This window comes from Eleginops maclovinus, chromosome 1 (assembly GCF_036324505.1).
Source record: "Eleginops maclovinus isolate JMC-PN-2008 ecotype Puerto Natales chromosome 1, JC_Emac_rtc_rv5, whole genome shotgun sequence".
NCBI lineage: Eukaryota > Metazoa > Chordata > Actinopteri > Perciformes > Eleginopidae > Eleginops > Eleginops maclovinus.
The window spans coordinates 12,015,137-12,028,848 of record NC_086349.1 but is presented as its reverse complement, the minus strand read 5'-3'; the positions used below and the strand labels follow the sequence as shown (position 1 = coordinate 12,028,848).

At 41.7% G+C, this 13,712-nt stretch overlaps 2 protein-coding genes across 2 annotated transcripts; one reads left to right on the top strand and one right to left on the bottom strand.

Moving 5' to 3' along the window:
* Window positions 1-488: 488 nt before the first annotated feature.
* On the top strand, window positions 489-8,266 carry alas2 (aminolevulinate, delta-, synthase 2). The gene is made up of 9 exons (XM_063890949.1): window positions 489-540; window positions 2,158-2,471; window positions 3,160-3,382; window positions 3,582-3,766; window positions 3,882-4,061; window positions 4,956-5,120; window positions 6,217-6,485; window positions 7,303-7,465; window positions 7,663-8,266. The coding sequence occupies exons 2-9, from the start codon at window positions 2,177-2,179 to the stop codon at window positions 7,824-7,826; spliced, it is 1,644 nt and encodes a 547-aa protein (XP_063747019.1). The 5' UTR covers window positions 489-540; window positions 2,158-2,176; the 3' UTR covers window positions 7,827-8,266.
* Window positions 8,232-11,753, bottom strand: ttc34 (tetratricopeptide repeat domain 34). Its single transcript, XM_063890961.1, has 6 exons — window positions 11,448-11,753; window positions 11,140-11,332; window positions 10,705-10,871; window positions 10,066-10,339; window positions 9,683-9,897; window positions 8,232-9,058 (listed from the first exon to the last, which is right to left on the bottom strand). The coding sequence occupies exons 1-6, from the start codon at window positions 11,712-11,714 to the stop codon at window positions 8,513-8,515; spliced, it is 1,662 nt and encodes a 553-aa protein (XP_063747031.1). The 5' UTR covers window positions 11,715-11,753; the 3' UTR covers window positions 8,232-8,512.
* Between the last annotated feature and the right edge of the window lie 1,959 nt (window positions 11,754-13,712).

The following is a 13,712-nucleotide window of genomic DNA, read 5'->3' as shown; positions in this document are numbered from 1 at the left end:
AGTCAAAACCTGAAGAATGTAAAAGAAAAGAAAATGCATTAAAATAATCAGAAGGAAAAGCAGCAAATATTCACATGTGTTTTTTTACAGGACCAATGACAAAAGATAATGACATTCTTTGTGCCCATTTCCTATAAACCAATATATTGTTTCAGCTGTTCTTCTATATTTTCATATGTTTTGTAGATAAATAAAATAAATATAGTGTTGAGTAAAAATAAGAGCTTAAGTACAGTACTTCAGTAATTGTATTTAGTTATATTCCAAAACTGCTGTGCACACACACACACACACACACACACACACACACACACACACACACACACACACACACACACACACACACACACACACACACACACACACACACACACACACACACACACACACACACACTTGCCCATGCACCTCCCTGGGACTTTGGGGGTGGGAGCAAAAATGATTGCATAATGCCCTTCAACATCAACTCATAGCTACAGACTCTTTCTGGCCTTCTGACTACTTGCTGTTCTGAAGTTCGTCCTCAGTGTAGGTCAACAGGTAAGCTTCTTTTCATTCATTATTTATTAATGTATTTATTCACAAGTATAACAGTTTGACAGAGGCTTCAATACATATATCTTTAAAAAAAAAAAACTTATATCTCCTTTTCATCCCTAGCCCCTGGGCAGGTGAACAGCAATTCAAATAGAATACATTACATACATTTACATAGTCAAATAATAAATGTGTAATTAACAAAACCATTGTGGCTATTGAATTAGTTAATAGAGGCACTTCTTTAACAATTAAAATCACAATTGTTATTTGTGTTGTTGTTGTTGTTGTTGTTGTTGTTGTAATGTCTAGCCTTGCTATTATCATTTGATGTATAGTCATAGTAGCAGTAGTAGTGGTAATTATACGAATATTTGAATCAGTGTAATTGTTTGACAAACTTCTATATGAACATATTTTCTGTAGCATAATATAAACACAGCATTAAAGAACAAATATTTATTCAAATGTATTGGAGAACACATTAAATGAATGAATATTAATGCCCACACACTGTATTCCTAAATAACTTTTGCTGACAGTCAATAGAATAAACATGAGATGTGGATACTACAGTCTGTATGGCAACTTCAAATATATGTGGCTTGTTTGCTTGTGATTATAATTTAAATATATTCAACCATCATAAAAACATAACTCAGATAAACTTTTTGACTTAGTTGTGGTCTTTAAAGACACTGTTGTTTGACACGCCACTGGGAAGATTACATCTAACCACAAAAGAGAGCCACAGATTCCAAGAACTGCCTTATCTGCTGACCATAGGAGATTGTGAGGGAAGTGATACAGCCAGCATTTGTTTGTAAACTAAACTACACATGGAGGTCCAGAAGAGCTCATTCAAATATATTTGGATTAATTTTGTGTTATCATTTTGTCTGTAACTTAATGGTCGAGTATCACACCAACATTAATTTTGTCCTCTGGTTCTGAGAAACTTGTACCAGCAGGGAAATTAAACGTATTTGTGAGAAAGAAGCAGATGCATCCCTGCTGGGTTTTATTAAGGATTATTTTAAAGGTATCCCGCATCAGCTGATGACGTCTGTTAGGGCAGAACTTGAGTGCCTGCAGAGTTAAGATAAGCAGCAGCAACCTGCCGCACCCTGGAGGAGGCACCGACTGCTCTGCGTAGCTAAACTCAACCACTCCATGCCTTTCTGGCTCATCTGAACACATTTAACTCTGTGAGGTATGATGGGATTGTCACATTCAATAACCATCCTTTTACATTTTGGGGCCACATTTTCTCAAGAAAAAAGTAAATACATAACGCTGTTCAAACCAAGACAAACCAGAGTTACAAAACACCATTAGTTAGAAAAGACCAGAAACTGAAGTTGAAACATAAATTACAGATACTTAACAAATAAACGATCCTGATGTTTTCTCCAAAAGATTTTGAACTGACATTTTATAAAATACAAATATTTCTCCCTTTTCATAATAAGAACAATACGAAACTAAGTGTGACTTGTTTTCCTCAACTTCTCCTACAAACCACCTGTGTGTTCCACATGTTCTGCCTACTTCAGATCTGCCATATGTCTTTGAGATTACGTAGAATAATAATTTCCTATCTTCTGTTCTACCTCAGAGTCAGAACAGCTGCTATACAATGGCTGCCTTCCTTCATCACTGCCCCTTCCTGAAGTCTGCGTCTATGCCAGCCTTAAGGAGAACAGGAGCCGCCTTGCTCTGTCTGGCTGATCAATGCCCCATCATCGCTCGCCAGATCAGTGTGAGCGTCTCACCCACCCAACCAAAGCCACTGTCTACTGTGGAGCAGAGGAGGCTGTTCGCTCAGAGGGCTACTCAGGTGGCTGTGTCCGTATCCAAGGGCTGCCCCTTCGTCACCTCTCAGATAGGGATTGTTCGAGCCAGCCCTGAGGTACAGGAGGATGTACAAGAAGGTAAGAAGGACAAAACAGCTGTAATAAGGCTAAAGGGAACATACATAGCACCAGATGGACATCATTAAAACGGTAGGAGAAGCCAGACAACCAATAGGAGACAAGAGTCCAAACTCTCACATTGACACGCCTGCACTCCTCGTTCACAGGTTTGATGACTTCTCTGTTGAAGGGTTTAAAGGATTCAATCCTCCCAGCATCAGCTCAAACCAGCACTGTCACCCACCTGCTCAAAGAACACATGGGGATGTTTAAAGTTCAAATAAACTCAAACCCTCTAAAAGTATCAATTCCGTCCCAACATAACAACCAGCACTGTCAACTGAGGTCCATTTAAACCCAAGAGTTATTTAATGTAAGATAAAAAACATCTTAGTAAACATCTGAGTAAAAGGTCTGCCTTTTTCTTATCAATTGTTTTTTTAGTTATGAAATGAGTTTCATATGAAAAATCATACTATTATTATTTTAGGAAAGTTAAAGTTAATATGCATATTGGGCATTTTTAAGGTCCCACAGAACCCACCATTGACAATTTGGAAATTAACCTCTGGGGTCAGTACGGACCCCAGTTGTTATGATCAAGGTTAATTTGATGCATTCTAGTGATACAAGTGTTTTTATTTGTCTGATTAATGGTTCATTAAATGCTGTAACTGATTCAAAGACAAAACTGTCCCCCCTGCAGTCGGCCCAAGCTACGACTATGAGCGCTTCTTCATGGAGAAGATTTCTGAGAAAAAGAAGGACCACACATACAGAGTCTTCAAGACGGTGAACAGGAGCGTTGAGGAGTTCCCCTTCGCAGAGGATTACTCCATCTCTGGGCGGGGGGGCTCCCAGGTGTCCGTCTGGTGCAGCAACGACTATCTAGGAATGAGCCGGCACCCACGGGTTCTCGCTGCAATCAAGTAAAATGAGTTAAACGTTTAAAGCTAGTAGGGAATTTAAGCCATTTGTCAGTCTTCTAAGTGTCCGACTGCATTTTTGACTCGTACCTCTATACGATATTATTATTTTCAGATAATACGAAAGAAAACAATAAGACACCTTTAATCAAACAGATTTTGGGAGATGAATATTTTATGATTTTGTTCTGGATTTTCTCAGAGATGCTGTTGATTGGCACGGTGCAGGCGCAGGCGGGACCAGGAACATCTCCGGCACCAGTAACTTCCATGTGTCTCTGGAGAATGAGCTGGCTCAGCTTCACCATAAAGACGCAGCGCTGGTCTTCTCCTCCTGCTTTGTTGCAAATGACTCCACCCTCTGCACTTTGGCTAAGATGCTGCCAGGTAAATACTGACCTCTGACCCATACATTGAAAAAAAGGTGGTTCAATCGCAGTCATTTTTCAAGGGAAGTCAGCTCCACTGGTTTCATGGATGTTGTGTTCACTGTGGTGTACAGAGTGCGAGATCTACTCTGATGCAGGGAACCACGCATCAATGATACAGGGCATCAGGAACAGCGGAGTCAAGCGCTTCATCTTCCGCCACAACGACAGCCGACACCTAGAGGAACTGCTGCAGCGCTCCGACCCCAAGAAACCTAAAATAGTGGCATTCGAAACTGTGCACTCGATGGACGGTGAGTACTACATAATGTTCATTTGCACTGATAGATGAAATGATATAGATTTCATGTATATTGGGGGTGAACATACTTAAATGTTGCCTTTATTTGCAGAAATACTAGATATCAAATTATTCGAATCAAGTTTTAAATATGCTAAATGTACTCAGACTGATCAGAATTATGATGGGTTTTATAGTTTTATATATAATATAAATGTATAAAGAATTGTGCATTGAGACTGATCTTTAATAATCATTCTATTTACCTGCTACTAAATGTTATGCTTTCTGATCACCGTTTTTATAAGGTCAAAGATATTCATAAGTAAATAAAAGTAAATGTTTGCTTTACATTTGTGGCTGAGTGGTGGATATATATTGCTCACAGTAAGGCCAATATATGTTTATAATTTTAATAAAACATTGTTCCAAGACATATAAATGTAAATAAATAAAGGTTTTTAAAGGTTTTAAATACCCTTCATGAGTCAAAAATGCTACTTTCAAAGGTCCTAATTCTCTATGTGGATTGGATGTGAAGTCCACCTGTCATTTATAATTCATATTTCACAAAGAGAGAGAAAGATTAGTTGAATTTCTATTCCTATAATCACCTTTATCTGTTGGTGTGATACTACCCTGCTGACAGCTCCATAACGCACAAACTGAAGTACACTAAATGGATGATTGGAACTATATCGAGGAGGATTTTTTAAAACCAAAACCAAAAGGTTGTGTTAATATAAAACCTGTATGACTTGTAGGAGAGGTATTCATTTTAATATTATAACCTTACTCTGCGACTGTAACTCTGACTAAGTGATGACCTTTGAAACATACATTTCTTACTGTTTGACTATTTTGCACAGTCAGATACACTATGATACTTTTTGCCCGGGGCTTTCAGGTGGTATATGTCCTCTGGAGGAGCTGTGTGATGTTGCTCATCGTTACGGAGCGCTGACATTTGTTGATGAAGTTCACGCAGTGGGCCTGTACGGAGCCCACGGAGCCGGAGTGGGAGAGAGGGACAATGTTATGCACAAGATTGACATTGTTTCTGGGACCTTAGGTGGGTGACATTTAAATCAATAATCTTCTTGTCCATTTAACACTTCTAGAGTAGCAAACCAACTTTCCCATTTAATCTCTATTTGTGAAAAACTGTATACTATTACACCAAAAGGGCAAGGCAAACGACTTCAAACTGTCTAAGATGAACTGCCTATTTTCTTGGCCAAACTCCCACTTATAGCTACTTGCTCTCACTGATACTGTCATGTTGGCAACATAGCAGCAATAACTATCAACAGGCATGATATTTCTCTCATGTTGGTCAAAGGAGGGCAAGAGAGGAGTGAGCTCTCATTAGGGAAAGCAGAGTTTTTATCAGCTGGGTGCCGGCTTTACTCCCTCTCTGGTCGTTCTGATAAAACCATCATGACAGAGTAAATGCTGTGTGTAGCTTTATGACGATTGCAGGTTTTTAGGTAGAAATCCCTGTCATGCATAAACTAACCCTGGATTACAACAGTTGACAATGTGCTTGATTGGAGGCAAGTGTTCACCTGGTAATACATTTAAAAAAACAAGCTGAAACTCAAATAAAATATTATAGTTGTTATGAATCAACACAGAACCTGTGTGTCTCATACTTAACAATAACAAATATATTATCATCAATTTATTGTGGAAAAGTATATGATTTGGGATTTCAAAATGTAGTAGTGAGTTAAGTGTAATTGTGTAGTGCATTATTATTTTAGCAAAAGTAGCAATACATTCAAATGCCAAATGTACAATCAAGGTCAAATTGTGCACAATGGCAGTTTTCCAATTGTTATGTTATTGAAAAGGTTTTATATCTGCATACATATTACTATTATTATAAGGAAAATTAGATTTGATATCTGTTGTGTAGTGTTGTCTGTAAAAATGCATATTTTATATCTACAGTAAATGTTTGAAAAATATCAAATTATAAGGATAATTAAGCTGTAAAAGGAAATGCAGTACAATGTCTGTTATCTAAAATGTTGTAGTATAGATCAAGTAAAGTCCTATAGTAGAAATACTCAAGTGAAGTTTGTTAAATTCAATATAAGGACCCCCCATTCCTGATAAAGTCCTGCCTCCTCACTTCACATAACCTCTGTCATCTGTACCAGGCAAGGCCTTCGGCTGCGTTGGAGGCTACGTAGCCGGCAGCGCTGCCCTGGTGGACATTGTACGCTCCTTTGCACCCGGCTTCATCTTCACCACCGCCCTGCCCCCAATGGTCCTGGCTGGAGCACTGGAGTCTGTCCAGGTCCTGAAGAGCCCCGAGGGCCAGGTGCTGCGCAGGTCCCACCAGAGGAACGTCAAACACATGAGGCAGCTGCTCATGGATAAGGGCCTTCCTGTGGTCAACTGTCCCAGCCACATCATCCCCATACAGGTATGAAGGTTCACTACTGCAACCTCCACCTCAATCTCACTCCACCTACTCCTATCCTGACTCTTTGAGTTGTTGTTAGTTGTAGTTAGAGTATGTTTTAGGTCAGAGTAATGCAATTTATCTTATAATTGTCACAGGGATTGATCTGATGGGAACTGAATAACAGCATTCTACCTGTTACATCATAAGGAAAAGGATATAGTACTTAACATCTTATAACATCTTATAACATCTTTCTTCCATATACACTTTAGCTTGTAGGCAGTAAATGTACCTTATGTTACGATGTATAAGACACCTTTTTGTGCACATCCTTGAATAGTTGTTTTTAGTTGTTAGCTGCTTTAGTTTCAGGTTATTCTGCTATGGCTCATTGTCACACACTGCTATTTTTAATTTTTAATAGTGTGAAATCTCAAAATGTCTACTCTACCCAGAAGTCTTTGTGTGCCACTGGAATAATTAGACTGTTTCATTCATCAGTTCATCAATTCAATCAAAAATCTTAAAAAACAATTATAAGCCATTAAGATAATTACATCTGCATTAAAATGAACTTAAATCTTTTTGAGACTTTCAGTCATGACTCTATCATGTTTTCAAATGCATCATTTATTGGTTATTGAATAATTAATTTGTAATTGCTTTTTCTCTTAAATGCATTATATTATTAACACAAAAAGTTATCAGTAATATTTCCCGTGGCACGCTGTTGAACCCAGAAAGTCGACCACATTATACACATAAATTCTGTATATAATAATAATAAAAGCTTTGACTAAACGGCTCATATCACTTTTCATGATCCATTTCCTAGGTGGGCAATGCTGAGCTGAACACCAAAGTGTGCGACACTCTGCTGGAGAAACACAGCATCTACGTCCAAGCCATCAACTACCCCACAGTGCCTCGTGGGGAGGAGCTGCTGCGCCTGGCTCCGTCTCCTCATCACAGCCCCGCCATGATGGAGTACTTTGTGGGTGAGTGGGATCCAGAGTTATTCTAGTAAATGTCCCAATCAAATCAACAGGACATAAAAGCCAGTAAAAGTGATTCATGTTTGTCCTTAGTGAGTGTCCAATGAGCAGTGATAACATTTTAAGACAGACATTTAAAAGAGAAATACATTCTGGCATTTCATTTTTCATTCTAATGAGGGCTTATGTTTGATTCACAGAGAAACTGTGTGAGGTGTGGCAGGAGGCGGGGCTCCTAGTCAACAGCCCGGCCACAGCTTCCTGCACCTTCTGTGACCGCCCGCTGCATTTTGACCTGATGAGCGAGTGGGAGAAGTCCGTCTTCGGAAATATGGAGCCACAATACATTACTGTTATGGCATAATACCAAAGAACATGTAGCATCTCAACACAAGTTACACAGCCAGTATAAAGTCCTTCTTCAGCTGCACTGAGAAGAGCACTGAATTTCTGATTTGGTTCTTGTGTTAAAACCTGCTTATATACACTAGTATGTTTTCCTGTATTTATGATTACTAAATTTAGTTTGCTGTCATTGATCTGATCAAAGACAATTGTGCCTTCTTCATTTCAAAAGCACAAAACCTGCACATTGGACACTTTCTTAAATATCTAATCTAGGTGTGATTGTTTGCATTAAGCAATAATTAATTTCATTTTGCATGATTATCTTTACCATATAATGATCAAGCCCATCATCTGTTGTTTACATAATTACATTAGTGATATTTCAGACGTCAAATGTATGAAGTGCTATTGTTCAATCTTTTCATAAAATACAGGATAATAAAACAATCAATAAAATGTGTGGTGTTATAATCCTCTTCCATTCACACACTCCTCTCAAATTCAACCTTGCTGCAGTTATGACAATGCTGAATACTATAACACACAATTTTATCAATGCTCCAAAATTAAGTGAAATTTGGAAGACATAATATGTACTTATCAAGCGTGCATTAAAACTTTGTTAGATCATCCTCCACATCAAGATTTCATAAGGTTTAGGCACTGACATGGCTACATTAAGTGAGTTTCTGACTATAAACACTAGTTCATATTGCAGGGGCTAGCCACTTCTCTTTTGACCCTTGCCCTCAGTCTGCGGAGCTCTGCGTTCTCACCTTCCACAAGGAGCCCACATTCGATCAGCGTCCAGGCTTTACTGAGTTGCTGCTCCCCGTAGAGTTGAAGCGCCCCCCGCAGGAAGCACTCACCTAGACGCAGCCTCCCCAGTCCAGCCTCCACACACTGAAGAGCCTGTTTCCTGTGAAGCTCCAAGGCCTGACAGAAATCCTCCAGAGCTGCTGCTTCTCTGGAGCAGAGCACCAGGCTGCGGCCTCGCCGACACAGATCCTCTGCCCTGACTTTGGGGTCATCTGAGCAGCTGGACTGGGACCCACTGTGTTTCTTGATAACTCTGTCCAAGTCAGCAACGGCCCCCTCGTGTAGACCCAGCTGAGCGAGGCAGGCAGCCCGCTGCCGGAGATACTGGAGTCTGTGATCTCCTGCTGCCTGTACTGCCACAGTGAGGAGTGAGAGGGCCAGGGCCCAATGGCCACCTGAAGACACACTGCTCGCCTCCTGTGCTGCTGCCTGTAATATACATATAGAGCAATAAATATGAACAATCATTGATTCAATAAATACTACTAATTTACAATACCTTTCGAGATTCAGGAAAGAGGCTGTTGGCTCTTATAAGCATTTTATTGATGTTCTCCATCACTGTAAACTACTTTGAAATATTTACTGTGATACCTTCAGATAAGACAAACCTAAATGAATGGATGTGACATGGCAGTTTTGGTCAGTTTTATATAGTTTTAGTATTTTTTAAATATATTTTAGCCAGCCCTGTGTCAAACCATAATAAGGGAAGTAAATAAGAATGATACCATGTAAGAAAAAAAATCCATACACTGGACATTAGAAATTATCTTGAGAAAAGATTCGAGGAGCTTCACTGAATCACAGAGGAACTCAGTTCAATGTGATAAGAGAGAATAACAACACCATGAATTAGACAGAAACGGAAGCAAATCCCTTCAGTGAGAAACATTATCTGGAACACAAAACAGACCATGTATAACAGAACATATGATATGTTTTATTTTTATTTGATAAATGTATTTATCTAGCAACTATGTTGCTGTCTATCTGTAGCCATCACCCAAAAGTGCTGGAATGCACCAAGCTGAATCCAGCACGTAGGCTTACCTGTGCCATGCGTTTCCGCTGACTGAATGGGATCAGGGCCAGCAGGGAGGGCAGACTGGATGCGTCTTTCTCAGTCAGTTTGCTAAGCCTGCGAGCTGCGCTGTGGTAGTTCTGCTGCCAGGCCTCCACCACGCCCACCCTGGCCTGGGCCACTGCATCTCTTGGCTCCTGCCCAAACACCTGGCACAGATGAGCGGCTGCTGCCTTAACTTCACCTGAGCAGATGGACCATAACAGCAGGAGTAAGGATTAGAGTAAACAAGCAGTCCCAGGTTCAATTGGTCCACACAGCCTGACATATCTCCTAACCAGACAATATTCAGAGACATCAAAGATCCCCTTCGGAGTTTTAGAAGCAGAGTTTGACAAAGTTCCCCTCTCACCTTTAGTTAGAAGTATGTCCACATAGAGAAAATGCCATCTGGGGTCTCTGCAGTCAGTCCTCATTAGAGCTCCGGCAATTATAAAAGCCTCTCTGAGCTGCTCTTCATGGCAGGGGACATTGTCAGTGAGCAGGAGATCTGACAGAATCGTCCGACAGAACTGATGCAGCCAATCACAGACAAGTTTCCGTGCCTTGTCATTAAGAGACAGGATGTCTTTGATACCTATGTCAGGGTTTATCTGAAGGGCTGCCAAGATATCATGAGTGCATTCCTAAGAGGGAGAGGAAATATTAATGTTAGTTACAGTTAATGAATGTCTTATCAGTCGAAATGTAATTTCTTTTGTAAAAAGATAAACAAAATACCATCCCCTGAAATACTGCAGAATATTCATTTGATTAGTTATTGTGTATTGTATGTGACTATTTTTTCCTATGGGCTTGATATGGCAGTATAAAGAAGATGCTATATGAGCTCAGCTTCATGAAATTCTCATTTATTACCTTTCACTGCCATGCTGCTAATGATGTGTAAAGCTAGCAAGTGTAGCTCAAAAACATAGAGGGTCAGGGAAATTTTGTTAACTATTGTAAGTACTGTGGTACAGAACGTCGACAGCATTCAACATAAGAATACCTTTTGTTGGTTCAGCATGAGATGGGTGAAGCCTCTTCCACAGAGGGCCTGAGGATGTTTAGGATGCTCTTTCAGGATGGCACTGAAATCAAAGATGGCGGTCTTTCGCTGGCCCAGCAGTGCGTAACACCTTGCTCTCTCTAGCAAAGACTCTGCTGCCTCACCACCTGGAAAAACAAAGATGTATGGTTGATTTTACCATATTCACACCAGTATAATTTTTTGCGTATTGATTGATCCATATTTTAAGAAGCACTGACAAAACATAAAGAAGCACTGATCAAAAACAGTCTTCATAAACTGCATCCAAACACAGAAAACAGATTATGTGTTGAGCTAGTCTTTCTCTTATCCTATCAAAATGAAATTGTGAATTTATTCATTCAACAATCAGAAACAGACCAGTAGAAACTACATCAATCAGATTGTAATCACCAGAGGCCATGATAGCGATTGAGAGATATGCCACAGCCTCCCTAATTGGGGTCTCCTCTCTCTTTCCTTCAAGGATGCGCTTGGCAGCAGAGTGGCAATGCACCTGAAGCAGAACCCGGTCCTTCTGTTGTGCCACTGCCAATAGGGGGCGCAAGCAGCTCGTATCGCCACACTGAATGAGCTTTTTCAGCAGCTGGAGAGTAAATGGACAGTAATGGAATCTTTTGATGCAGAATGTGTAAAATAAGGAGGCTTAACCTGCCTTACAAACAACAAATTAGTGTCAACTCACTTTTTGACCCACATACCTGATTGGTGTCATAAAGGAAGCCTCTGTGCAGCTGCAGCAGGGCGAGGCGAGCAAGGATGGGTGCCCTAGGGCTGGTGGGCCCGATGGAGAGTAGTAGCCGGTAGGCCTCCTCCACCCGGCCAAGCTGGTACAAGGCATCTGCTGCCAGGATCTGAGACCCATCAGCACCGGGCTGCAGCTCCACCAGCAGCGCAGCCAGGGACTGGACACCAGCAGGAGTCCTGTTGCACAGAGCAGGAAAAAGTACAATACTAAGAAAATGCATGTTGTTTCACAAATTAAGATTTCCATTAGAAAATAAATCATAAACTGAATGCGAATAATAAACATTTTCCAAAAAAAGGCCTATTAAGTACACTGCAGGACAAACACACCCTGATCTGTGGTTGTCTGTGTTTGATTGCAGCTTATCCCGATGCTGGGGCTGCTGGAAGTCTTCACTGGACTTGGACTTGGCTTTGTGCTCTGCTGTCCCCTCTAGCATGACCCGTCCCTGCTCCAGTAAAACAGTAAACAGCAGCCCCCGGTAGTTCCATGGCACCAAGCAACGAACAGTCAGTGCTGTTTCCTGAGGGTGCAGCCCGCTGGCTGTCACATAGTCGAGAGCTGTGAGGTAGTTCAATCCCCCCATCATGCGCAGGAGCCCCCTGCCACAGAGGGCCCGCACACAGCTGGACGGATGTGGGGCATCATGTTCAATCACAGCCTGGAAGTCTTCTAACGCCCCCTTGTGGTCATCCGAGAGAAGTCGCGCATACCCACGGAGAACCTGCACTGTGTTTTGATAACTCTGCTGACCTTTGGCCGCAGCTAGCTGGCTGCAGATGGAGAGGGCCTCTTTGTGTTCCCCTCTGAGGAGAAGACAGTCAGCCAGCCGTACCCGCAGTTCTCTCCCTCCCCCATCAGCCTCTAAGTGGCACAGGGTCCGTAACTGAGTGATGACAGGGTCCAGGAGCTCAACTCCTTCAGTGGACCGCAGGTCTGGGCGGAGAAGGACCCTCTCTCTGTAACCAGACAGGCCTCTCTCCGCCTGCTGACGGAGATGGTTACGAGCAGCCAACTCGGTGCCAAGATCTGTGAATAGCTTTTGAAAATAAATTCGGGCAGAGGCAGGGTGGATCTCAAATGCCTCCCCCAAATCCCTGCATGCCTCCGCTGTCCGTCCACCAGCTGACAAGCAGGCAGCTGCTCGACTGGTTAGCAGCCCGGCTCTTCTCTCAGGAGCGTCCTGGAATGACTTGTCTGACAATTTCTGACAATCATGATGCAAGAGAGCGGAGTAGACCTCTGCACTTTCCACAAACCTTCCACTCAAACACAAATATGCTGCTTGAAGTTCTTGCACTTCTCTGTTACTAGGTGAGATAGCTAATAAGAACTCAATAATTGTAGAAGTCTCCATATCTAGCTTCTCCTTCTCCTTTGTTGTAATTGCACACTCATTGTCAAATATTAAAGTGGGATGCATTTGCAGTACTTGATCTATAAAGGCTTTCACTATTTTGGATATATGATGAGCTTGCCTGCTTTTGACCATTGTGACAGTTTCAGATTTGTTACTCTGGTAAGCTTTGAGATAAAGCTTCAATCCCTTAACATTGTAAGGCTCCGAGAACAAGCATGCCAGGGCACCAATTAACCTCAACACCATGCAAGAGGTATCTTGTGGGTGAAGGTTTCTGAGCAGAGCAGTGCAGCGAGCAAAAATCTCCTCACAGCCTTGCCCACCACTCTGAAGGAGAGACTCCATTTTGAAAATGGTGGCAGACAGATTGTTGGGGCAGAGTGTGGATAGAAACACAGCTGCAAGACCTTTATTAAGAGCCTCAGCCGAAGGTTTCTCCCCATGACTGTCGAGCCAACCTTCTAGAGTAAAGACCACTCCATCCAGGCCAGACTCTAGATTCCGCATGTGGGACACCGTAGAGGCGGCGTGAGTCCTGAAGGCGGACATGTAGAGAGAGGTGGCCCTCCCCAGTTCTCCAGCCTTCAGGAGTCTGTCTCCATCCCCACAGAGCTGTGAGACACTGACTCCAGGTCTGACCACAGCTGTCATGGTCAGGCAGCAGACCCCCTCAATCTGTTTTGCAGTTGATCACAGTGAGGATGACATTGATGTCACCTGAAAAATGAAGATAAAAGGTATTATGTTTAATAGACGAGTTATCATACCAATGGATGTTTGTTATTCTAGATGTATCACTGTGTCACTGAACAAAAGCAGGACCCTTACACTAAAGCATCTACATGAAATAGTCATCGT

Excerpts from the sequence above, each read along its gene's own strand:
- alas2 (XM_063890949.1), top strand. The coding sequence starts at position 2,177 with ATGGCTGCCTTCCTTCATCACTGCCCCTTCCTGAAGTCTGCGTCTATG. Across the intron at positions 3,383-3,581 it reads CGGGTTCTCGCTGCAATCAA|AGATGCTGTTGATTGGCACG; the intron begins GTAAAATGAGTT and ends GGATTTTCTCAG. Across the intron at positions 3,767-3,881 it reads TTTGGCTAAGATGCTGCCAG|AGTGCGAGATCTACTCTGAT; the intron begins GTAAATACTGAC and ends TGTGGTGTACAG.
- ttc34 (XM_063890961.1), bottom strand. The coding sequence starts at position 11,714 with ATGCATTTTCTTAGTATTGTACTTTTTCCTGCTCTGTGCAACAGGACT. Across the intron at positions 10,340-10,704 it reads TCATGCTGAACCAACAAAAG|GAATGCACTCATGATATCTT; the intron begins GTATTCTTATGT and ends TCTCCCTCTTAG. Across the intron at positions 9,059-9,682 it reads AGCGGAAACGCATGGCACAG|GCAGCAGCACAGGAGGCGAG; the intron begins GTAAGCCTACGT and ends TGTATATTACAG.